Raw genomic sequence first — 25,493 nt, forward strand, 5'->3', positions numbered from 1 at the left:
TTTTGTGTGTCTAACTTTGTGGCAACAGTTTGGGGAAGAACACATGGGTATGATGGTTATAACCTTTGGCCATATAGTGCGTATAATGTGTATCCATGGTTACAATGGTGTTTGTTCGAAAAAAGCAGAGAAAGATATATCACATATAATAGCATCGTAGAAAATCCATACTTAAATTGTATTAAAGTAGCAAATTTTAGTATTGTACTCAGATATACACTATGCTACACAAACGTGATCATATTTAATTATAAGTGATGTTTACTTACTTCTTTGTGATTAATTATAGTAAGCACGAAATGTCATTATTTACAATATCTAGCAGAAAAACGGACAGGTTCATTTCCTTGAACTCTCATTCAGTTTGCACTGACTTTCTGTAAACTTAGATTTATAGCAATGCTGTATAGCTCCTTTAAAAAGAGTGTCACTAAGACAGAGCACTTGTTGTTTGTCGTTAAATAATTCTTTGCCCTCTCTGACCTTCTTATTGCCTGTGACACTCTGGCAGCTGTTGGTTGGTATGGCAGCCCAGTATTGGAGCTTTCTATGTTCCTGCTGGCCTGGTGATCCTGGTGACCTGGATCTACTTCCTGTGTACCGTGGCGCGCTTGAGACGCCGAACCTCCCAGAGTGCCAAGGAACCTCCATGCTCCACCTCCGGATCCTCTCCCTTACCTGAAGCCCAGCCAGCTCTAAGTGGCAGCACTAGCTTACTTTCAACAGACTCTGCAGTTGACCCAATGCATGCTGGAATGGTGCAGGAGGACCAGTACTCACTGAAAGTGCAGTTCTTGGCACTGGTGGCGACTCAGTTTGTGTTTTTGCTTCTGTGGTGTTGCGGTGCGATGGCTATGTGGCACATGGACAGAGAGAGGAAGTTATTCAGCTGCCTGTATGGAGGAACGGCAACAGGGCTGGGAATCTTCTTGGTGCTCCATCACTGCTTCAAACGCTTGGATGTCCAGGCAGCTTGGCTTGGATGTTGCCGGGGGTACCATCGCTCACAGCCGATTCCAGCCTACAGCCAACCCTGCACTGCCACCGCTGGAGTCCAGAGCACTTCTGAAAGGGGCTCACAAATTTTTGTTGGCTCTCTTCCTCCAGCAGAGCAAAGCAACTACTCTTCTTCTGCCAGGTCGTCCTCCACACCGAGTGGCACCAGCAGTATCGGCACTGGACCCTGCAAGCTCACTAACCTTTTGCAGGTGGCGCAGGACAATGCCAACAACGCTACACGTGCTCTGGCAGGCACCAACACCAGTACCAGCACGGAGAACAACACCAACAGCAAACCTGCTAACAATCTGCTGCTGCCCAGTATTAGCACCTCACTACCTGTTCAGCAGCAACAACGAAAAAAGACTAGCAGTAGAACTAAGGCAGGGAGTGGCCAGTACCACCACCGGGGGGAGGGAAGGGGACATTATCGTCTGAAAGCACTAAGAGGGGGTGGGGGCAGTGTAGGTGCCTTGGGCCCACCTGGGGTGGACCAAGTCAACATTCATCATGTTCACAGATATGCATCCAGTGAGAATGGAAGTCTTCGAAACAGCCATTCGGAGAGCCATAATGGTCCGCTGACCAATGGGAGACACCGCGGGGAAGGACCAGGAACAAGTCCTTCGGAAGGAAGCGATGGAGGAAGCAGTGGAAGCAGGAAGCCTTTCCCACTTTTGCCTTCTATAGCAAGTCGGGTTGCAATGCAGCAGAATGGACAGAGGCGCAGTGCAAGCAGGGACAACCTTAAATTGGTCACTGCGGCTGATAAAGACTTTAAACGAGGTTCGTATCCGTTGAACACTGACACCATAACAGTTACCGGAACTACAAGCGGCACAACCTCATCAACTCTACCTGCCACATCAAATGGAATGCTAAAAGGTTCAGTGATCGAACTGGACGCAAGTGGATCGGACCATTCACAGGGGTCCATTGGGATGAGGCCTGGGGTTTGGAAGAGTGAGACGACGGTGTGATGGCGACATAAGTGAGCTCTAGCTAAACCACCTAACATTATGTGTTTAGGGAAGAGTACGGCGGGCAAGAGTCTCACAGCACCAATCTCAAGTGAAACATGTGGTTTCCTCCAGGATTAGCCTCCCTGACATTTTATTTTCAGTAATGTTCAGTGAGCTTGAAACAATTTGCACCTTCCAGAAACATACCAGAACATTTGCCAGATACTACTCATGCATTTGTTGAGGTTTTATGAGGGATCCTGTAGATTTTGGTGCCAAATAAAGCAGGAGGCTTGTTGTTTAGGCCTTGTTGTATTGTTTTAATTAAAAAAAATGAAGGGATATACATATATGCAAAACCTGAACCCTTTCCAAATCAGTATTTTTCATCATGAAATGGTGCCACAGTACTGTTTCGCTGTGATATGCTTGTTGTTTAGAATATATCTAACATGAGGTTTAAAAGCTATTGCTAAAAAGTGAACACCTTACGGTATCTGTAAGCTTAAACTTTTTATCCATTTTGATCTATGCATATCAGTGGAAATAGACCACAAAGTGCATTCCGAGTTCATTTTGCATTTGTTTGCTTGTACAACCTTTTTTTTTTATACTTAATGTGTTTGTCGTGCTTTGTGTCTGCTGGTTATTTGGCGAACGTGCACATGTGATAGTGAGAGATGTATATGTCAGAATGTATGTATGTAAGAATGTATGGATGAATTAATTGACTATTACAGTATTTAGCTCTGTTCCCTCTCCAGCACTGATAAATACCTCTTGGCCTTACCTAATCGTTCCAGTATTAAGGACTTGCAGTGAGTTCACTTCCTCTCCATGCTTTATTTGTGGAATACGTTTTGGCACTGGGGGATATTGGTCTTTTTTTCTGCAGATGAGTCTGTTGTAAAGCAGGAAATAACTCAAGTATGTGTGTTATTACTGTCCCTCTTCTGTGTCAAAGGTCAAGATTATAATGAAAAACACAGGTCTAGACTGCCCTCTAGTGGATCACTCATGCCATTTATCAAATGCACTGCCAAACCAAATATACCACCAAGTGATAAAGGCTATAAGTGGTGATTTCACTATGGTTGGATTGAAAGAAATTTGGGTGGAGAAGATTTTTTTTTTTTTTGTAATCATGTTTAACATGGTTTTCCCGTAGCACTTGGAAAAAGTCCACTCTTTCTTACACCTAAATGAAGCACAAACTATGTATTAGCAGATTCAGGGTATTTTTCTATTCTCTATCTTTTTCCCTTCTCTTTTCCTTTCTTTCTTTCTTGTAGTCCTCTCTTAATCTTTCTGTCTTTCTTTCTTTCTCAGGCATATTCATTGCCACATGTTGTTCACTGCTAAAATCTATCTATCTTTTCTCTGATTGTTACAAAATATACAGTCCCCCCCCCCTCCCAAAAAAAAACCTAACCAACAAAAAGTATCCTTTGGAAGGGGCTATTTGAAGAAACCAGGCTCTAGACATGATGGAACCATCTAGATTCAACCATTCATCAGGCAATACAGTGTAGCAGTGTAATATAGTGTAATGTACTGTCTAAATGGGAGCACTTAGACCTAACTGAACCCAACTTTTTTTTTTAATACAGTTTTAAAAAGAAAAGAAATAGTACCCCTGGTCTAAAGGGGGAAAACAGTGTTAGTCACAAGACAATCATTTCATTTACAAGTCCTGCATTATGCCAAGAAGTAGCTGTTCTTATTTATAACATCATATGCAATTTCATCTTAATGACAGGATGCCATTTTTGTTTTTTTTTTCCCATATCTTGAATCTTTCTTAGAGTAAAATTACCAGCTCTGCTCTTCACACGTGTTCAGGGATTTTTGACACCAAAGAAGCTTCTTTAAACATCTTGTTACAGTATTTGTAACGTTTTCTCTCTTCAGACATCACAAATCTCCCAAAAGTGTCACAAATTGGACAAGCAGTTATTAAATGTTTTGTAATATCAATATTTATTATAGTGTACGTCACAAATAAGATGTGCTTTTGTTTTATTGCATGTTGGATTCCAGTGAGTTTTATTAGTGACATGATGGTGTGTAAGGGTGAATTATCCTTTTAAAAACAGACATGACTTAGTGTGATCTTTTTTTTTTTAATCACCAAACGACTGCATTAGTGGTTTCCATGGTTTCCGAATTGAAGTTGAATGGAAATGTGATGTTTAAAGGTGTATAAAGCTAATTATAAAAAGCATTTGTATTGTTTTTGAATGATGTATGGACTTGTTTGTGTGCAACGGTTTAACAAGCCATGTGATCTTTTTTTTTTTTTTTTAATTTTGATTTACAGTCTTCTGTCCCTATGCATGAAGTTTTTGGTCAGTAAAAAAAATCAGTAGGCTATTTATCTAATAATGATTGTTTCTACTGTCATCTCGAGTTTTTAAAGGGATATTTCATGTTTCATGTGTATTTATATGTCACTTTGCATCAATATGAAAGTTCCTTTTCAGTTCCAGTAATATATTTGCTGTTTGTGCCTTATAAAAATTCTGATGCAAAATAAAGACTTTCTAAATACCTTGGTCGTTTCTTTTAATTATTAGGCTCTTGTAATGTGTCTTAAATAACTGTGTTATTTAAGACGTGAAAATGTATGACTGAATTAAGGCAGACATTTTGCAATCGACCAGTGGTGCATGATCTGCCCATGGTGCCGCACTTCATTTGTATAATTATACCACATCACTGCAGTCTTTCTACTAGGCTATAGTACGAGGGTGAGTCAAATGAAAACCTTAAATGCGTGATATAAATTAGAGAAACACTACATTAAATTTGTATTTGCAAAAGTAAAAATGTTCTACTGGTCCATTGTTCTCTATAGCCAAGTTTAGTGTTATCTCAAACCTGATACAATTTTGTGACTCCTATTTGCAGTAAACAATGCAAATTTAAAAATTAAGGTTTTCATTATGACTTATCTTCATATGTTTATTTGTATTTCACATTGTGAACACACTGCGATGATGCATACTCAGAAATCGCCTATGATAGTAGACAATTTGAGACAGTTAAAAAAAAACAAAACAACAACAAAAACTAGCTCTATGTGAAAATATATGCATATAGTATAGCCTGTCTCCCTACAATGCAGAAAGGCAGTGTGGGATATATGAGGTATAAACTGATCTTCAGGAAATAACCTATTAAGTCCTTTATGAAGCTTCACAGTAAATTCACAGGCCTACAGTTTCTTCCTTTTGTCAACTATGATTTTCTTTTATTCTTTACACCTTAAAGGAAAATCATGGTCTGGAACAGTGGTCACTGTGAGATGTCACAGTAGTTCCACAACATAGTCACCATGTTGTCTTGTAAGTAAAGAATAAAGCACTTGGGGGTATGGTGCTGTAGGAAAATAATGAGCGACGGGGTGGTGTGATGCAGTCTGACGCGAAGGAGAGTCACTGAAGTTGATTATTTTCCCATAACAGCACATCCCTAAACGTTTTATTCCCTTTATACCTCATCAATTTGCATATTTTAATTTATTCATAAACAAGGTGAGTTGTTACTATAGAAACAATACTTTATTTAGGGAACAATAAACTCATTTAGTGTATGTCTGTTTTCCAAACTATTTCTAAACTATTTCTGATCTTATTTAGGCTGTGATTCACTGCAGGTGAAGTCACCCTTGAGAGTGTTAAACCTTCCCGTAATTCACCATGGAGTCATCATCCATACATAGCAACGCGTTAGTTCTCTCCTACCTGTTTTCCGTCAAATCCCGCCTCCTGTGCTACAATTGGCCAACAATACCCTGCATTCTGACCCAGGATTGGCTAGAGTTATCTGTTCTGCACTCGGATTGGATTCCAAGTCTTGTAGTGGCAACAACACATCCAGCAACTAGGAATGTTTTCCCCCAAAACATGGTAGAGTCGATTCCGATTCAGTGTGTTTGTAATTGAGTCGATTCTGATTCAGGGTGTTTATAACTGAGTCGATTCTGATTCAGGGTGTTTATAACTGAGTCGATTCTGATTCAGTGTGTCTGTAAATGAGTCGATTCTATGAATGTATTCCTTTATTTATTTATTTATTTATTTATTTATTTTTATTATTATTTTTATTTTTTTTTCGTGCTTTCAAAAACTTCAAGATAGGAAGGCAGGGAGATAAACTTGTAAAACAAACAGTGTAAAATATGATATTATGAATGTCAAAGAATCGACACATTTATTAAACATTTAAACATTTATGATGATTTAGTTCGCAACATGTTTTGCCAGTCTTTGTAGTAAATGATATATTTTAATTTTTGAAAGTAAAATACAGCCATATTGCTGTTTTTTTTTTCTTTTTGACATCACATCTCACATTACATGCGTCTTGAGTCGAATCAGTGAATCGGTTTCACGGTGGAATCGACTCTTGGTTCCCAAACCCTTGGAGTGGAGAATCGACTCTTTTTTGGGAATCGACTCCCAGCACTGCTAGTAGCTTCGGTGGTGATTAGCGTTTGTGCTAGCTCCCGACATCACAACATTGGAAGGTTGCGAGAAAAAGTTTGCGACGGAGTTATAAAGGGCAGTTTAGCAGATTTTCGGGCAGTCAAGGAGAACAAAACGGCGCAGAAAGGCGGAATTAAAGAAGCGTCCATATCAGCTGGGGGCGTGGCTTGTGTGCGTGTGTGGGGATATAGCAACCGCCACAGGAACCATGTAAGAAGTTTGTGAGGACGCTGAGTGGAGCAGGAGCCTCTGAGTGGAGCAGGAGCCTCTGAGTGGAGCAGGAGCCGCTGTCTGAAACAGGAGCCGCTGTCTGAAACAGGAGTCGCTGTCTGAAACAGGAGCCGCTGTCTGAAGAGCGAGGGAAAAAGTCAGCCGTGGAGTGTTGGATACAGTGTCTGAGAGCGATACACGTTGAGTAGTGAGCTAAGCTACTATGTATTGAGGCGTAGGCAGGGTTTAGGAGGTGTTGGTGTAGCATTGGGGTGGAGGATGTCTCTCGCCGAGCAGAGCCAGCAGTGGTACCCGACCAGCGTCCAGGTGACGGTGCTTCAGGCGCGCAAGCTGCGGCTCAAAGGCAAGAATGGTACGAATGACGCGTACGCCATCATCCAGGTGGCCAAGGACAAGTTTTCCACCGCGGTGGCGGAGAAGTGCGTGGATCCTGTGTGGAAGGAAGAAGCCAGCTTCGACCTGCCGCTGTTCCACCGCGGGAACGCCGAGCGCTGCACCCTGTACATCGTGGTGATGCACCGCGCCCTGGTGGGCATGGACAAGCTGCTGGGCCAGGCAGTCATCAACCTGCTGGACGTGCACGACAACAAGGCCCGGAAAAACACCGAGTAAGTGCAGGGTGACCTCTGTGTGGCACTAAGTCAAGGAGAAAAACTCTCCATATTACTTTTGTCATAGGGTTAATAACTTTATCTCAACCCATTCAATCCCAGATTGTTTAGATTGTTCAGCTGGGGATGAGTAGATCTTCACTCTTCTTTCATAATCCACCTGTATGCTTTTTCAAGAACAAAAAGTAGAGTAGAAAGTTTAATTAGTTGATCAGTTAGACTCTTCCATCCATTTTCCATACTGCTGATCCTGCACTGGGTTGCGGGGAGCCTGGAGCCTGTCCCAGAGGACTCGGGGGACATCCAGGACCCAGGACGGGGTGTCAGCTCATCACAGGGCACAGTCACACACCTGTACACACACTGCGGGCTATTTGGAAATGCTAGTCAGCCTAGAACGCATGTCTTTCGAATGGGGAGGAAACCAGAGTACCCAGAGGAAACCCCTGAAGCAAGGGGAGAATGTGCAAACTCCGCGCACACACACAGGGTCGAGGTGGGATTCGAACCCCTAACCCTGGAGGTGCGAGGCAAGCGTGCTAACCACTAAGCCACTCTGCCTCCTCCCCATTCATCTAGAATTTTTAAGAATTTCTTTCCTTCCACCTCCAAAAAAACATGCCAGGTGATAGATTGGCTACTCTAAATTGCCTCTTGGTGTGAATGTGTGTGTGTGTGTGTGTTTGTGTGTGTGTGTGTGTGTGCGTGTGATGCTCTGCGATGGATTGCCATCCCATCCTGGATATATTCCCGGCTCACCCAGCGTTCCTGGGATAGGCTCCAGAACCACGGCAACCCTGACCAGGATAAAGCGGTTACAGAAAGAACGAATTTCTTTTCACCTTGTATAACTTTTCATTTTGCTCCGTTAAAGCACCTATATGGTCAAGATTTATGAGGATGCTATAAATATGACAGTAGAATTAAAAGTATTAAAAGTTTGACAGACACTTTTATACTGCTTAAACACAGAACATAACTCTTAGAGCATTATGAAACCTAACCAAAATTGTCATTAATCATATGTTCTGTCAGAGTACTTAGTTTGATATTTAGTTTTGAGGTAGTTTTAGTAGTGAGACCGGAGCTGAGGATCTCTGTGCTGAAAATCCTGACTAGGTCAATCATGCACAGTCTGTACTTTTGTGTGCTTCCATATCCAGCCTAATTTGTTAAGGGATTAATAATTAGCTCAACGCTTGTACTAGGTGTGTCCTCAGGAAGGAAAACTTTAAACACTGTTGGGAGTTGAGAGTTGGACAAGTCAGTAGCCCAGGCACCTGAGAGAAGCAGATTGCATGTCCAGCTTTTTTTTTTTTTCTTTCCAGTCATAGTTGCCACCAGAAAAAGGAAAAAAATACTAGTTGACCTTTTTTTTTAACAAAAGTTTATTAGGTTTGTAGCTATTCAGGGTGGTATGACACCCTTGATGCTGAAACTATAGCTCATACTGCTTTCTTCAAATCCCACCGCCTGCTGAACCACACACACAGGCCGAGACGTGATCTGGCTGATGGTGGGAAAGTTCTTACCAGGCGGGTTAATTAGTGTGTACGATTAGTGTGACTGGTGATCTTTTCTGAATCAGGAACCCGTGGGTCAGGTGTGTGTAAACACTGAGAAAACAGAGTTAAGTGATCTCAAGTGCAAACTTGCCGTATAACTGTCCTGCTGTAGCTAAATAAAGATGCTAGCAAGACCCGATTAATATGTTGTATGTGTTGTGAGAGGACAGAATACCACTTCTCATAGCCGAGATTTTGGCCAATGATTTGGTGACGTTTTGCTGAGAGCAGAAAAACCCAATGTGCTACATTAGAAACTTCTTAGAGGAGGATAATAGTCATAAACTTGTTTGTTTCACTTAGTCTATATTAATGCGTATATGCGGTACTTTACCACATACGTCACATTGCTGTGTGTTATTAGGCTTTTTAGCTTATTCAGTTAGGCAACCAAAACACTGGGACTGATCAGCACACTGGAGTGTATACTTGCCTGGTGGGCTAGCAGATGAATTTATCATTTGTCCATGCTTGCTAGTCCAGCTAATGGTCCAGCGATTGTTCTGCTCGCTCTCTGCAGGTCTACAGTCGATCTGCAAATGGCAAACATGATTTATAGATTTATGTCGTCCCACCCCACCATCAAGCTGTTTTAATTTACCAGGATTCATTTGTTCTTCATGTAGTCTCATTCTGCTGCAGTGTGACTCATTTATTTCTAATGTTTGCTCAATTCCTATGTTTAACGTGACATTTGACCTGAAGCCCAGGACCAAACCACACACAAATATGCTACTGGCTTGTTATTGAGGGCGAGTAGGCCACATTCCAGTGGTTAAGCGATTGTCATGGCTGACCTGTGTCCAGATCCTTTGAACCTAATTTATTAAGATGCATATGGGAATTTGAGAGTGGCTGCATTGTTGTTGTTATTTAGAAGACCACTTTAATGTTTATGCATTCTGGTGAACTCTTTATATACGGGTAAGATGCCGGTGATTAATGATTTCTCTGCTGCAGTTGTGGTTCACCAGTTAAAGCTCATGGCTACTGAATCGGAAGGTTAAAAGTTCAAATCCAGGCTGCCACTGCTGAGCGTTTCCGCAAGGCCTTTAAGTCTCAGCTGCTCAGCGCTGCTGAGTCAATGCATGGAAATAAATGTAAATGCTAAATACGTTAATGCAGAGTTCAGCAATCTGACAAGAAAAGCACTCAACTCTGCTGGAATGTGAACATGCAACTGAAGGAAGGGCGAACACTACCTTACAGGCATGTCACTTTCTCTCCATTCAGTTAACTTAATTGCCTCAGGCCCTACGCTTCATTGAAATCATTCTGTTTCAGGTAACCAAAATACAAAGCTACTCAGGGCTAGAAAAAGGAAAAGGAAAAAAAAAACTATTCTTTATTCGCAAAACAAACACCACATGCTGCACTACACATATCAGCCGAGGCACGATCTGGTTGAGGGTAGTACGGTTTTCTTCAAGGTGCAAACACAATGTGCTACATGATCTCATTTGTTTGTTTCCCTTCGTCTGCTTTAACGCACTTAACTTTAGTCTAGTCAGTTAAGCTTCCAAGCAACCAAAACACGAGACTGGGCAGCACTTGGGAGCGTTTACTTGCCTGATGGGCTAGTTAATAAATTTATCATTTGTCCACTCCTGGATCATAAATTTAGTCAATATTGTCAATAGCCTGTTTAGAAGAGTCTGATGAGAAGAGTCTATTTACAGGCCAAGCCTGTACAAACAATCTCTAATTTCACGCATGAATTTTTAAAGAATGTTAGTCTGAGTAATAAGGCAGACTTTCATAGTCTTTCATAATGAGAACAGTCCTCTGTAAGATCACACCCAGACATGCTGTTTTGTCACGCCTGCCTCTTGCCACAGGGAACATTTAGCTTCCAGTCTAGGGCTGGGAATCATCAGATACTTTCTTAGGGTTGGTCACCGTTCATCTGTTTTGTTCTTGGCCCATCCCTGTTGATCCGCTCACATGATGCGTCACAGGCATTGCTGTCTTTTTGTGTTCACCAGCTTCCTGGTTATATTTAAATTTCCATGATGAGATCGCTCCACCTTCTCAGCACTGCAACCAGCCTTATTTGAGTTTCAGGTAATCAGCATAGAGGAAAAAAAAAAATCAATGAATACACCAGCTTCCATGCTCAGTGGTTAAAGTGCACACCAGAGGCAGTGACATCATCTGTTTGCACTCCAGGCAAACCAACCACACACAATCATCCTCACACGCCACATGAAACTGGAAGCTATGAGCTCGTCAAGGTCAGGGCAAACAAACCAAAAAAAAAAAAAAAAAAAAAAAAAAAAAAAAGCAGAATGGAAAATAATCCAAGAACACCAGGCTTTCTATCCTGTCTTTTTCTCAGTATCATATTTAATACTGATTATTACTCATAAATTTCATCTTTTAGGCCTGATTAATTTGTAGTAAGATGATTGAAGGGCCTGTCAACCAAGAACATTTCTCAAACCCAGAGAAGATTTTACGTTATGTTTTGGTTGTGGCAATTTAACGTACATTGTGTTATACTAGTTCTGTTGAATTCTACATTCTGATTGGTCTGGTGGCTCTGACAGTAGCAGGAATTCTAGTCGCAGGTTTATATTTCTGCTCTCGTCCTAACATGTGGTTTCTATAGTAACAGCTAATTCACAGGGACTTGTATGACACACTCCATATAATCTAAACCTAATAATAAGCAGATTACAAATGTATATGGTGAAGCTGTCTGAGATTTATGGAAGGAGTCTCCGGTGTCGGTACTTTGTAACATTACGTTGTCTGCCACAGGACAGTCTTCACGATTGTGGACTTGGCACTGTCCACTCTCTCAGTAACATGCTTGAAGAGAGAGAAAAAAGTGAGGCTGTTGAGGGAACGACTGTTTATAGCTGCTGTAATGTAAATGATAACAGGAATGAGCTTGTTTGGTGAACAGTCAACAACATTCAAAAGTAACTATAAATGGATAAAAAGTACAGTGTTGTTTTATAATGAATATATTGTAATTGTATGCAGATTGCTTTGGTATGAGAGAAATAAATCACTTCAGGGTGTGCTGTGTATGGAAACTAATCACCACTGGGGTGGTAACAGAAACAGCCGCTTTGTGTCTGGTTGCATCACGCCACCTCATTGCTGATTATTTTTCTATAACAGCATGCCCCCAGTTGTTTTATTTCTTACTTAATTTATGTGACGAGGTTAACAGAAAATCATGTTCACGTTCAGTTTGTTATTTTAGTCTTTTCCGTTTGTACAGTTTCCACTGTTCTTTTTGGTGTCTGGTCACAGGACTCCTGGAGAACATTAGTGTTTGCTCTTGGACCTCGTTCTTCATAGACTGTATTTTTGACTTTTATAACATACTCATTCTTTTATTAATGTATTATAATACACACAGACATAAATCTTAATTAGAAATAGGCCAACCTTTACAGCTTCTTGCTAAGGTTTTTACAGTTTCACCTTCAAACGCTTCCTTCCACATGCCATCCACAGGAGAGTCTGAATACGGTATAATTTCCCTGCGGATGTGTGACATAAAAAAAAAAAAGGAAGGACTTTTCTATCTCTGTGGTTAATTGATTTGTTGAAAATATAGCAGTCTTGTACTGGAAGCCTGCACTCACTTCCCCTTGACATAGAGAAGTTCATCTCAGAGATAAGGCATGTTCACAGCACACTATCTGCCACCTGGAAGTCTCACAATATGCCTCTTTATGCAAACAGAGAAGTTGGAGGCGTTTCCCCTAATTTGCCTTCTGAGGTCATCGTGTTTTGTTCAGATGTTCCCGAGTGAAAGGACGTGCCTGTCTGCCTGACGTACACTCCCTTTTTCAGTGATGTTTGATTTTAAAAATAGCATGGGACATGGTCTAATTGTAAACACCTTCTCAATTATGCTGGTGCAGTTTGGGTGTAGTTTGACTTGAAATAAGCTTGACATTTCAGCACCACACATGGTTACACCCATGTTAAATGTCAGGGACAAAATTCAGCGTCAGAAGAAATTCCAGGTTTTTAAAAGGTGTGTTCATGTCATAACTGTCCTCTGTCGTGCTTTCTGTACTTCAGATTTAATTTCAGGCCTTATCTTTTATTGAGGCATAATGCTTTATCATTATCGTTATCATTGTGAGGGACGTTATTGTAAGGTTCAGAGTGCAGTCTGGTTTTCAGTTGCTCGCTCTCTCTCTCTCTCTCTCTCTCTCTCTCTTTCACACTCTCACACACGCACACGCACACACACACACATGCACTGAGTATCAGTATTGAATTCTGCTTCTCCTTTGTCTTGGCACTTGTTGGTGTCGAGTTACTGTCCCACTTCACTGTAATGTTGATATAGGAGCATTAGCTGCTGATCGGCTTTGCTTTCCACCATGTTCTTTGTCTCTTCTGAAGGTTTACCACTGAATATGGTTACTTTCGCACATACACAGATATTTTTCCAAAAGGGTTAAAGGAACATTTTAGTATTTCCCACCCGAATGTTGATCACCATGGACAAGAATTTCTAAACGTTAAATATTCGTTTTTACTTAAACCGCACTTACAAAAGGAAGTCTAAGAGCAGTTGTTGAGTTTTGGCAATTCCTTTTAAAATGTAACACAAATTAAAACCTACTTTCTAACAATAAAGCTTTTAGGATGAGACAGATATGAGAGTTTTTCTGTTACTTTCTCAACACTTGGAAACGTATCAGTTCATAATTGTGTAATCTTGCATGCACTAGGGAGGTGGTAGATAGAGAGTAGGTTGAAAAAGCTGGAGTAATTCTTTAATTTTATCACAATCTTCAATATGAATGCTGAATGAATGTGAATGTTTGAGTGATCACAACACATTAAAATGTGTTTGTATATGCCCTAATGTTGATCTGTAAGACTGTTATTCATTTGCTAGTAGTTTATTAAGTTTTTTCAGAGATTGTACATACTTTATTGGGAATGCTTCTGACTTGAGATTCAGCTTTTCTCCAAGTACACTAAAAGTCCAAAGCCCAGAAGTGTCGAGTTACGTCTTGCTCTCAAGTCCTCCTCATTTTTGAATTATTTATGTTACTCTTTCTTGCTTTAAGAAGATTCTAACTTGTTTGTTGTCTTAGCTCTAATCCTGTTCTGCTTTAAATAGTGCTTGACACACTTCCGTACATGTTACATGGCAGTTGATGTCTATTGCTAAATATATTGCTAAATATTGTATCACACCCTCATTGAGAAACCCAAGCTCACCATTATTAAATGAAAAAGCTGAAAAGACTGGTTGACCAAGTTTGGCGGTTGAAGATCCAGAAGTGTTTTCTCTGTAAACATGGATCTGCGTGTGAAGAGGACACCGATACCCATATGACGCCATGAAGTCGAGGTTCCTGTTAACCCCTTAGACTAGGCTTAAAACTTTCTTTCTCACAAATGGCTCTAAATGAAATGTCAGGCTCATTCCCGAGGCAGTATCATGTTCAGAGCATGCACATCCTTAGATGGAGGTTGGCTGTTTTTCTTGGCTTAGTTGATGCAGCCTGATAAGGCGCTTGCAATAACGGTCTGTTTTTCTGCCCTCCCCAGAAGAATCCGAGCTCTAGGTTCCCATTTCCTGGTGCCATTATCAAGGCCATTTGAGTTATTCCATCTCAAATTCTCCAGTGTAAAAAGCAGGAACATATTAGGCTTTCAAAAACTGTAAAAACCTCAAGGTCTTGCATGCTGTTTGTCCTTTATTTGGCATGAATGTAATACTGATTGTGCTAGGTCATTTTGTGTTGGCAGGTGGTTGGTTACATGCGTAGAGTTTTCAGAGATAAGCTCTTTTATCTCTACCTCAAATAACTTGGCCATTTTTGATATTTTTTTGTGCTGAATTGTGTTGTGCTGAATTGTGTAACGATGAAGTATAGCCTTGGATCTGAGGAATGCGAAGGTTTCTGAAAGGAGCACTCTTCGTCAAAGCCAAGATTAAGATCTTTGCCCTTCACCTTCATGGAAGGAACATGTCCTCATGGGATGGTGGCTTGTTTCCACTGGCTACAGTGTGTCACGCACTGATGCTTTTATGACTCAGTTGACTTTCGGTGCTCTTGTTAACCCACCTCTTTCTTGCTAGCCCTGCTGGTTCTGTTCTTACGCTGGCTTTTGAAATTCACTCAGATGAACTCAAGTAAGGCAGATTTTGATTGGTAAACTCCACCTAGCTTATCGTGGTGGGAGCTGCCTTATCGAAATCCAAACAGTAACTTCTCCACTGCCAGGTTTTCTAGCTCTGATGCTGCATTCCTTTTTCTCTTGGTTCTCTAAAAAAAAAAAAACAGTTGGTTCCCTCTGACTATATGACTATATTCCAATTCCAAGTCATCAAATCCAATTTGTTTGTAGTGACAGTTGTGTGCATATCAACATTGTTTGTCTGGATTAACAACTAAGGCTTGTATACACCAACTAATCTGAGTAATTTCACTGTGTATTCATGCAGGTTTTTTCCTGGCATTTAAATCGGATTTTATTGGTTCATCATGGGTTAGTGGTTAGTCACCAGAAATCTTATTTTAATTTTGGATCATTTTAATTCGAAAACACATATAAATGTGTCTTAATATGATTGTGGGGGGAGGTTGGATTACATGCTCTTTTTTTAGTGATTGGTCAGTAGGAAATCTTTCCTGGTCAAATTGGGCGTTGTGTATTGATTACATGCTTGCCTTTGCATAATGTGTCTAGAAAGAATTTATGAATATGCCAATGTCTCCAGTAGAATTGAATGTATTTAATGCAGCTGCAGATTATGTATAGACCTCAGACCTTCAGTTGCGGTTCTGATCTCTATATTCAGCTGCCTCTGCCGAAGGTTGCAGTTAATTACTAAATACATACATAAGTTCTGTGAGCGCTTTGTCATGAAATTTTCACACAATTCCACATCGTGGCAACATTTTCAGCAAAGAAACTCACTGTTTATTCTCCTCTTGTACCACAGTAACAGCTTGTGAAATAAATGGATTTTTATAAACATGTTTTTTATTTAGCGTTTTCGGAATCTTGTAACTTTTGTTTTCAAGATGGAGGGATTTTCAGTTTCTTGGTAACATGAAAAGTTGAATTTTTTTTTTTTTTTGGGGTCTTATTAAATGTGAGGAAAAACACGAGAGGCTGAAGAGAGAACGACTGTATATAGCTGCTGTAATGTAAGTGATAACAGAAACTTGGTTTGCGGTTGTGCCAAGTGTGTAACTATAAACAAATAAAACGTATTACTTGTCATTTTTTCGTTGATCAAAAAGTGCTATAGTTGGCAAATAGATAAGAGGAATAAAACACTTCGGGACTTGCCTTTATAGGGAAATAGACAACTTCAGAGTGGTTAATCGGCTTCAGAGTTGATTATTTTCCTAAAACAGCACACTCTGTTGTGTTTTACTCCTTTTCTAATCTCATTTATATCACTGCTCAAATAATTTGGAACAATATATTTTGTCGTACTGTTCTGAAATGGACTTCTCTGTAAGTGAATCTGTCCCTGTGCTGAATCATTCCAGTGCTGGAGCTGTCAGTATGAACTTCAGGGATATCAGACAGAAACTGTTTAATGTTTGTAAATACAAAAAGTACATACTCTGACAACTTGTAGTTCATGGTACTGTGACAGCTCACACATGGTTGTTCTTTGGGATGTCATATCAGTTTCCTCCCTTCATGTTCAGCTAATTTTGCCTGAGTGTGGGAGCCACCGTGTGGCTTCCCAGCATTGCTGTATCTTGTCATCTGACGGTTAAAGTGTTTTACCACAGCTGTGTGTGGGTGGATAAAGGCATGTTATTCTATTCTGAACAGCCTCTCTCGAACAATCCTATCTGCTAGTTGAGCTGAATACAGGCTAATTCCCATGCCGCGAACAGAAAGCGAGCGCTGATAAAGCACAAAGACATAATTGTCTTTTTTTCTTTCCCCCAATCCACTAGCCTTTCATGACCTGTGATATGTTGCAATAGACAGCAACTTCCATCAGCGTCATTGTGACTACTAAGCACCAAATACACTGTAAATAGTGGTAATTAAAACGTATTACATACAGACTTTAAGTTTAACATTTGTCTGTTTTCAGTTGGTACAAGCTGCTGGATAAGAACGGTAAAGCAGACAAGGAGAGAGGCGAGGTTCTCCTGGACATCCAGTTCATGCGGAACAACATGACAGCCAGCATGTTCGATCTCTCCATGCAAGACAAGCCTCGGTCTCGTATCTCCAAGCTCAAAGATAAGGTCCGGGGCAAGAAGAAGGATGGACTCTCTGACTCCGCTTCCGCTATTGTTCCTGCCACAGTTAGTCAGGTCCTGACAGACAGCGAGGGGGAAGAAGAGGGAAGCACAGACTCTCCAAAATTGAAGAAGTCATCTAAATTTAAGTCTCTTTTTGGATCAAAGACAAATCTCCACAGAGGCGTGTCCCAATCCATGTCCACCCTCGGTACGCTGCCTGAGAAGAACAGCTCGCTGAGCAGCAGCCGATCCTCAGGCCTCAATGAAGAATCTGCTGAAGGTAAAGATAAAAACGATGTTGTAATTTTTATTTATTTATTTATTTTTTAAATTTGTGTCGTTAGTGCATGACGTTGAAGGTTCAGAGTATTTGTGTTGATGTAATATTAAATAAGAGGTCAGGGTGTTGCATTAAATTTTTCCATTTTATATTGTTTCTCATACAGGCAAAAACAAGTTTAAGTTTTTGGGCCACAAGAGAAACAGTAGCACTGACAGCAAAATATCTCTAGGCCCTTTCACCCTGCTGAATCGCTCCAAACAGAGCACTCCTGAACAGAGCAACCTGTGTATCAATGGCAGTCATGTGTATGCTGAGGATCAAGAGACCAAGCCGAATTCTGGTTCCTCCCTCAGCCTGAGTGGCTCTGCAAAAGGTTCCATAGAAGACCTGCGGAAATACCACGAACGAAAACCATCTGCTGGTTCCACTGACTCGTTCAAGGGCCTCAGTATTCCTAGTTACAAGCCTGACTCAACAGACAGGGAATTCCAAGTCCAACAACGCCCTCAAGAGGATGAAGAGAAGAAGCACAAGAAGACAGAAGGACGCCTGCAGGAGCTTTTGGATGAGCAGGAGAGAAAGAGGCAGCAAGAGCAAGATGAGAGATGGAGAAAACTGGAGGAAGATGAAAGAAAGATGCAGCAGGAACGAGAGAGGAAGCGGCAGGAGGAGGAGGAGCAGCAAAGAAGGAAGCGTGAAGAGGCAAGGAAAGCAGAGGAACAGAAACGCCAAGAGGAGTCCAGAGTGACTGAGCGGCTCACTTCTCTTTTCGGCCTAGGGCGGAAGAAAGAGGAGCAAATTTCTCCAGCAGTGGAGAGTCCTAAACAACTGGAAGTACCAGCCTCCACAAACCCGTTTGAGGAAATTCCACTTGGCTCAGACAGCCCAAATCCTTTCCTAGAGGAGAAGCCAGCAGAACCACAGAAAGAGGTGCGAACTGCCTTCACTCCAATGCCACCTTCCAGCGGCTTTCCAGCTCGTACAGCCAAGGTTTCTGCAGTCAAGCCAAGGTGAGTTTTTTTTTTTTTTTTTTTTTTAATGTTACAATACCATTAGTTGCCAACGTTTAGTCATTTGGCATGTTCTTCTGGGCACCTTACAAATGTGCAAAGAGCACAGAAATGCACAGTACATAGAGCTTGCCGAAACATCTTTCTTAAATGTAGACTTGACAACGAGAAGAATATTTTTGTTCAAGCTGGGCTCATGTATGCATAATAAAAGGTAAGTTGAGCTGCCTACAGTTCAGTCAGCATCTTGAATAAGAGTCTTTATCTCAGTAAAGACATCTGTAATTTTATTCCTTCAGTTTGACTTCTATGAAGAACATCATCTTCTGGAAAGTCTCGAAGTCTATAAATGTTGACAAAGCCTCTTTCCTGGGTCTAAATTTTATTAACACAAAGGTGTGTGTAATTTTCAAAATAATCCACAATATTTTAAAAAATAGTTTATTTAATGTTAGGATTACTTCTAGGTCCAAATTTAGGTTAGAGCTAATCTAGCGTCCAAGTGTGTTGCCAAGGTTTTTATGGTTAAAAAAAAAAAAAAAAGTTCCATATTAATTAGTTTCATTTAAGAAATGGAATATCATTGCTTACCTCAGTGCATGTTTCCACTTCAGACTTTGGTTATTATGATTATTTTTTAGCTTAGTTTCCGTGTAATGATTTTCCAGTGAAGGTACAGGAACTTCTTGGCTAAGGCAAGCTACATGCTATTTTTCTTCTCCTGTAGCTAATTAAAAGGCATTTCAGTCTTGACTTCCATGTGTCCTTCTTACCTCTCTTGCTGCGCTCTAGTATTCTCTTTAGAATCAATGTTATTTTGAGTCTGAATTTGAACCGTGACTTAATAACTTGTTTCGTACTGACTTTTTTTTTTTTTTTTTTTTGTACTGACTTCTCTAATACCATCTATTTTGTCTTAATTTCCTAATTGTTAATTTTGTTGCATTGAATACTTCTAGCTAACCCCCCACCAAAACGTGGTCCTGGGTACAAAGTAAAGGATTGTTTATCTTCCATCTGGCTTGAGTCAAGCCTATAGGACTAGTTTGGTAGAGATGCTCTGATTGGTCACATGCGAGGGAATGTGGTCTGGTGTGTCAGCTGAGGTGCTTAGGTATGGAGAAGAACAGGTTGTGGATGGAAAATGTGACTTTGTGTACTCACAGACTGCATCTAATACATTGCGTGACTTATTTCTGAAGTTGTACTACATTTTGTCTTGAAGACTTCTCAGCTTTGAAAAAATAAGGATGTATTTAAATACAATTTTTTTCTAATTGGTGAGTAATTTTGCCATTCTACTACATTGTGTCTATTAAACTGAATGATTCAGCTACAGGGCTACAGATTTGCTGGAACTGCTTTTATAGGCTAGACAGTTCATGACCAAAACTCCTGTATGTTTTGTATTTATCTCTGATAAACCTTCTAATTCCTTGTTTTGTTTTTTTTTTAGTAGACATTTTACTTGTGTACTTCATACATTCATTATGGAAGCTATATTCTTTTAATGGTCCAGTTAATTAAATATTATTAAAATCTACTGGAACTACTTAATAGCTGTTATGATTGAGGTCTTTGGAGCCTGACAGTATCTTCTAATGTTCATCAATGCAATGACATTCTGAAGCAGTAAACAACCATTTGTATGCATTACTGTGGAGCTTCAGACTGAAATGTTACAGTACTTTTCTTGTGTAGTGTTTCATTTCTGTCTAGAAATCTTGCATCTGAAATGATGACAAGACTTGAATTAGATTAAGTAGGTCTTATGACAAAACTGATTAGTGTGCGACCCATGTTACATGATTGTCTTGCAGGAGATGGCACCAGTTAATGCAGTTAATATATTGATTGAATTTTGGGTTCTGTTCAGCAGCAAAGGTTAGACCTTGGACAGACTTTAAATGTTTACTAGAGATCAAGGACTGAAATTGTTTTTTGTTCTTGCTCCTTGGCAGATTGACTCTCAGTCAGAAGACTGAAACAGATAATACTGATTCCCTTGCCTCCCCTGTCCCCTCAGACATCCAGAACTCTGTTCCTGCTTCTACTTTTTCCCCTGAAGCATCACCTTCTAGTGATTCTTTTGAGTCTTTTGATATGTTTTCTAACCTCCACTCTTCTATGGCACCTCCTAAACCCCAGAGAACCTTTTCAGACTCGTCAAGAGGCAGCATGGAGAACCGTTCAGGAGTTGATAATGCCACTAACTTGTCTGAGAAAAAGTACAGAGCCGCACAGTCACCCAGCTATCCTGGGGATCCATTCAAAAATGAAAAGCACCATCTAAAAAATGGCGTACAGGTTAGTCCACCAACCTCGGAGAAAACTCAAAAACCTTCACTTCCTCCTCCTGACTATGAAGCTCTTTTTCCCAAGAAGAGACATGGTGTAATGACTGACACCCGTTGGGAACACATTATTGCTGAAGTGAACCAGAGAAAGATGAATTTTCAGGATGGTGAAAAAGAAATGAGCGTAGATGGTCCTGATGAGCCCATCTCAAACAAATCTTCAATTTTAAAGGAAAGGAATACATCAAGCCTCAACCAGCATCACAGGGATTATCAGGCGGTGTCCTCTGCCCCCACAAAGGGAATGGAGCCTAAGCCGGCTCTAATTCCACCCAAACCAGCTAGTTTGGCAACAACAAAACAGCAGCGTGAGGCTAATTCTGAGCAAGGCCATACCCATAAACAATTATATTCTGTACATGGTGAAAAGACCAAAACAGATTTGGGAAGAAACCTGGGACCATCAGGCCAGAGTCAGCAAGACACTCGGATGAATGTAAAGGGAGCTTCAAACCCCATTCCTGACCCCACACTTGGTCAAATCTCAGAGCCAAAAATGGAAAAACCAACACCAACAGCCAGGAGTATAAAAAAGCCAACTTCAAGCAGTGATGTTGATACTACAGGGTTGCCTCTAGCCAAACATAGGAAAGGAGCTCCAAGTAAAGAACCTGTCATACAGGTTCAACCAGAGCAAAGTATGCTCGCTTTTACATCCTCAGCAAGTTCTCAAGTGGATGGAAAAAAAGAAGGTTCCAAGACAGCTAAGAGTTTGTGGGAGAATTTAGGCTTTGCGGAAGGAAAGCCTACCCCTGTAAATAAAACTGCTAAAACGGTTAACATACCAAAAGAACAACCATTTACAAATGTCACAAGTGCTCCTGAGAAAAAAATGACTGAAGTTGACCCTTTCCCAAGTGATAAACTAATCTCTCAAGATCCCTGGGCTTTACCACAACAGACCATGGATCAAGATGACTTTTTCACTGGTGGTCCGAAGGAAGGAAAAAAGCCTGAAGATCAGAGATTATCCTCAGATGACTTTGATAACATATTTGGATCTGGTGCATCTAAAAATGAAATGGATCCTTTCTTTGTGCCCAAAGATAAAGCAAATATTTTCTTTGAATCTGTGGCCTCTAAAAATGAAACAGATTTGAAAAAATCACATAACTCAAGCCCTTCCTCCCAGAAGGTATACTCACAAAAGAAAAAACTAGCACCTCCACCCCCTGAGAAGCCTGTAATGGGGAAAGATACCATGGACAAACCAGTCCTTCAAGAGGCTGATGATGTTGAATTAACTGTTACTAGTCTTGCTGAACCAAAGGGTGGTGAAACTACAGAAGCCACATCAAAAGCTAATTTGGATCCATTTACATCCCTGTCTTCAGCTATTCCAGAACTCCTGTCTGGAAGTGCATCTGGGGGCAAAAGCACACTCTGTGCCTGGGTATCACCCTCTGAGGTTCAGTCAGGCCCTTCACAAAGCAGTGGAGGTGGTGTGGTATTTACCTCTCGCAGGTGAGAATTAACTACAGCTCCCCAACACCACTCTACCTTTTCAAAAGCAACTACTACTAACCCTTGGAATCCCCTTGGCCTTCTTATTTCCGAGGTGCCTCTTTCTCTCTCCATACATTTCTATCTTTTTGTGGCTATGATGCTCAAGCTGGGATTTATCGATGAATGATTGCAACTTGTCCAGCAAGAAGCAACAGGCTTATCCAATCGGTTTGAGACTAAAGATTGGTTTCTGTGACATATATTAAGCCTGGTTCAGAATACACATTCATTCCAGGACTAGTCTTAATGTGTCCAAGAAACTACCTTAGCTGATTATTCCAAATGTTGTTGGGTTGTCTACTACTCAAATTTTGATGGATCTTTTAGTTGCCCATATCTGCATGTGCTCTACACATGAATACCTGGTGTCTGTATAATATTAATAACACAATAAATCACTGATTTGAACGAGCACTTTGTGTTTGAATCTCTTGGGCAAATTTGGTGTTCTTAATAGTTCCATGTTAGTTTCTTAATGGTGGGAGAACTAACTCCTTTCTTGTGTTTTTACTCTTCCTCAGATTACTTTCCTTGGCTGCCTCTTGTATTGAACTGTAATTCGGTTCTGATTATTTGTCAGTTTTTGTTTTCAATAACTTAAATGTTTAAAGAAATGATTCCAAACACTTACAAGCTGCAGTTTTACATATTTGTATGTTTTTGTATGTATTTATATGTGTATTTTTATATAGTTGGAATTGTTGGATACTTCTTGACATTTTCATCCCTAAAGTCCATGTCTGTTTTTCCTTAGACCACACCCAGTGAAACCGATGAGTCCCTATGAAAGCCAGTCTCCTGGTAGTATTTCCTCGGGAAAAGATTTGAAGATTCCAACGATCCGAGAAGTGGCTGAAAAATCAAAGGTGTGCTTATTTGTACAAAAAAACCCCCAAAAAAACAATAAATTATATAAAGCAATTTGCTTTGATACCTGGGCCCTGTTGTTCATATGGTGACATAACAAAAATAGATGATCTATGCTAGATCTGTTAATTGTGATAATTCCAAACAGGTTAATTTGGTTCATTGACTGCATATACTGCATAGCCAAATTAACTTGGCTGGATTTTTCAGAGGGTCTAGTCAAATGCACTTATTACTATTATTATTTTTTTTATTGTGTCTATTTTAATGGGGTGCCTCATGAAGGAATGGAGCAGCCACAGCTGGAACAGATTTCACTTACAGAGAAGGTTTCTAAATGAATGAGCTAATCTAATTTATGCTGAACAAGCCTGTCCTTAATAAGGCTTGAGTTTACAGACTTGTGTTGGCAGTAAGTACGACAGTAATTTGGAAGAATGGAAAAATACAAGATCATGTCATATAACCAACAATCATATCCAACATAATCCACATATGAAAAGCTGGGCCCTGGTGTATCTGATTCCAGCTAAAGTATAATGCTTATGTAAGCACTCAAATCTTACCCCCACTTCTGTTATGATCTCTCCCTTATCTTCCACTCTCCAGTCTGTAGAGTGTGGCCCATACACCCAGCTCACTCAGGAAGAGTTGATCACCCTTGTGGTGAAGCAGCAAACTGAGCTATCCAAAAAGGATGAGAAGATTCTTGAGCTGGAAGATTACATCGATAATCTGCTGGTGCGTGTCATCGACGAAAAACCCAGCATCCTGTTGGCCCTAAACGCCAAGGTTTAGGGGAAGAAGTTCTTCACTATGACACTATGAGGTGGAAGATAACTGAACCTACTACACCTACACCACAGTGTAACATAATGTTTTGATGAGATGTGCTTCCTAGGAACCAAACCTTCCAAAATGATAACTTTTGTTATAGACACAGGCTATACTCTACGGTTTCACATTCAGGTTTTTTTTTTAGCTTGATTTGGTTGAGCTGCATCAGACAGGTGAAAGAAAGTGTTCAATGAGTGAGATAGGACATCTGTTGCTCTGGACTAATATCTGTTAAGTCTCAAGATGAAACCAAGGAAGGTCTTTTTTTCACTATTCATAAAACGGTGACATGAAGGATTAACAGTTTTATGCTGGAATTATTTCTTAATGTGTTGTTTTATGTGTTATGTCTACAAAGTGTGTCTTCAATAATGGACAGATGAAATGTGTTGAATCATTGTAGCATTGTATTTATCTGTGGAATGATTCGAATTTTTTGTCACTGAATGATAGATTTTTTTTTCTTAACACTGAACTACATTTGACTGGTGTCTGGGTTGTTTTAATGTAACAGTGGTGTCACAGGTACATTTTACTATCTGCATTTCTGTGTCTGATATTTGTATCTGTTGCATTTTGTTGCCCCATACCTCACACCATTAACACTAGATCTTCCCATGTTATCTGGCTTTTGCCTGACCCCTGCTATAGGTTATACTCATTCTTGTTGGCTGAAGATTAGAATTAGTTCAGACCTGCCCAAAATGTGCACAATGTTGTTCCACAGTGTCTTCATTCATGCTTTAAGATATTATGGCATTAATTGTTATTTTTCTTGGCTGCTGTCTTCAAACTTTAAATGCTCATTTAAGAAAAGACATTTTTAATGATCTCTGCTGTTAAAATATTTATTTTCCTAACTATATTTTGAAGAAAATTGCTTTGTGTACTAATATGGCAACTCTCAGGCCACATTCTGGTACTATGACATCATTACTATATAACACTATTTCTATGTTTATCAGTGTGACCTAATCATGAGTCAGCTATAGTGGTGCTTCACCACTTCCTGATTGATACTTTAAGATCAACTGCAATAAGACTATCATTTATTTTGTATACCTGTGCCTTCTTGTGTCCTTTATGCTTAACAATTTCTTTCTACATTCCAATGATAAAATATATTTTGGATAAATTATGTATATTCAATAGATAATTTTTTATGTGTATTGCATTGAGACAATAGTTAATGTACATTTATTCTGCTATATGAAAGTGAATAAAACTATTTATACCACAGGGCTGTTGATTTCTCGATTCTGAAGGTCAGAAGGTGTTGATAAACTGATTGCCAGTAGTTCTTGCTGTAAAATGCACATTAATATGTTCACTTGTTCAATTACTTGGAAGGTAGACACGTCATATGCAACAGTTTTAAGAACGTGTCATTGTTGATATGGTGAGGAAACTGTGAGGAGACATTTATTTAGCATTTTTTTGAAGGCATCTCCAGTGTCAGGGCTGTCAAAGCTGTAGCTTTAACTCTGGACAGTGGAAGGATGACTTTCCAATTTCCTGTATGCAATTAAAAAAATCAGCAGCAGGTTTTT

At 40.1% G+C, this 25,493-nt stretch overlaps 2 protein-coding genes across 3 annotated transcripts in view; both read left to right on the forward strand.

Annotated features, from left to right (window-relative positions):
• adgra2 (adhesion G protein-coupled receptor A2) overlaps positions 1-4,511 on the forward strand; it is a 58,939-nt gene extending 54,428 nt beyond the window's left edge. Inside the window, exon 19 of the mRNA XM_026925600.3 lies at positions 512-4,511. Within this exon, the coding sequence (XP_026781401.3) occupies positions 512-1,979 (1,468 nt within the window). The 3' untranslated portion in view covers positions 1,980-4,511. The remainder of the gene's footprint in view (positions 1-511) is intronic.
• A 1,924-nt stretch (positions 4,512-6,435) lies between these two features.
• On the forward strand, positions 6,436-25,182 carry rab11fip1a (RAB11 family interacting protein 1 (class I) a). Of its 2 annotated transcripts, XM_026925262.3 has the most exons (6): positions 6,436-7,290; positions 16,930-17,363; positions 17,530-18,376; positions 20,338-22,197; positions 22,994-23,105; positions 23,716-25,182. In XM_026925262.3, the coding sequence occupies exons 1-6, from the start codon at positions 6,941-6,943 to the stop codon at positions 23,902-23,904; spliced, it is 3,792 nt and encodes a 1,263-aa protein (XP_026781063.3). In that variant the 5' UTR covers positions 6,436-6,940; the 3' UTR covers positions 23,905-25,182. The 2 variants fall into 2 exon arrangements, with proteins under 2 accessions (XP_026781063.3, XP_053091850.1); XM_053235875.1 differs by lacking the exon at positions 20,338-22,197 and having other exon boundaries at positions 6,458-7,290.
• Positions 25,183-25,493: the final 311 nt, after the last annotated feature.

Source organism: Pangasianodon hypophthalmus, chromosome 8 (genome assembly GCF_027358585.1).
Source record: "Pangasianodon hypophthalmus isolate fPanHyp1 chromosome 8, fPanHyp1.pri, whole genome shotgun sequence".
NCBI classification, from domain to species: domain Eukaryota; kingdom Metazoa; phylum Chordata; class Actinopteri; order Siluriformes; family Pangasiidae; genus Pangasianodon; species Pangasianodon hypophthalmus.

Excerpts from the sequence above, each read along its gene's own strand:
- rab11fip1a (XM_026925262.3), top strand. The coding sequence starts at position 6,941 with ATGTCTCTCGCCGAGCAGAGCCAGCAGTGGTACCCGACCAGCGTCCAG. Across the intron at positions 18,377-20,337 it reads GTTTCTGCAGTCAAGCCAAG|ATTGACTCTCAGTCAGAAGA; the intron begins GTGAGTTTTTTT and ends GCTCCTTGGCAG. Across the intron at positions 22,198-22,993 it reads GTGGTATTTACCTCTCGCAG|ACCACACCCAGTGAAACCGA; the intron begins GTGAGAATTAAC and ends GTTTTTCCTTAG.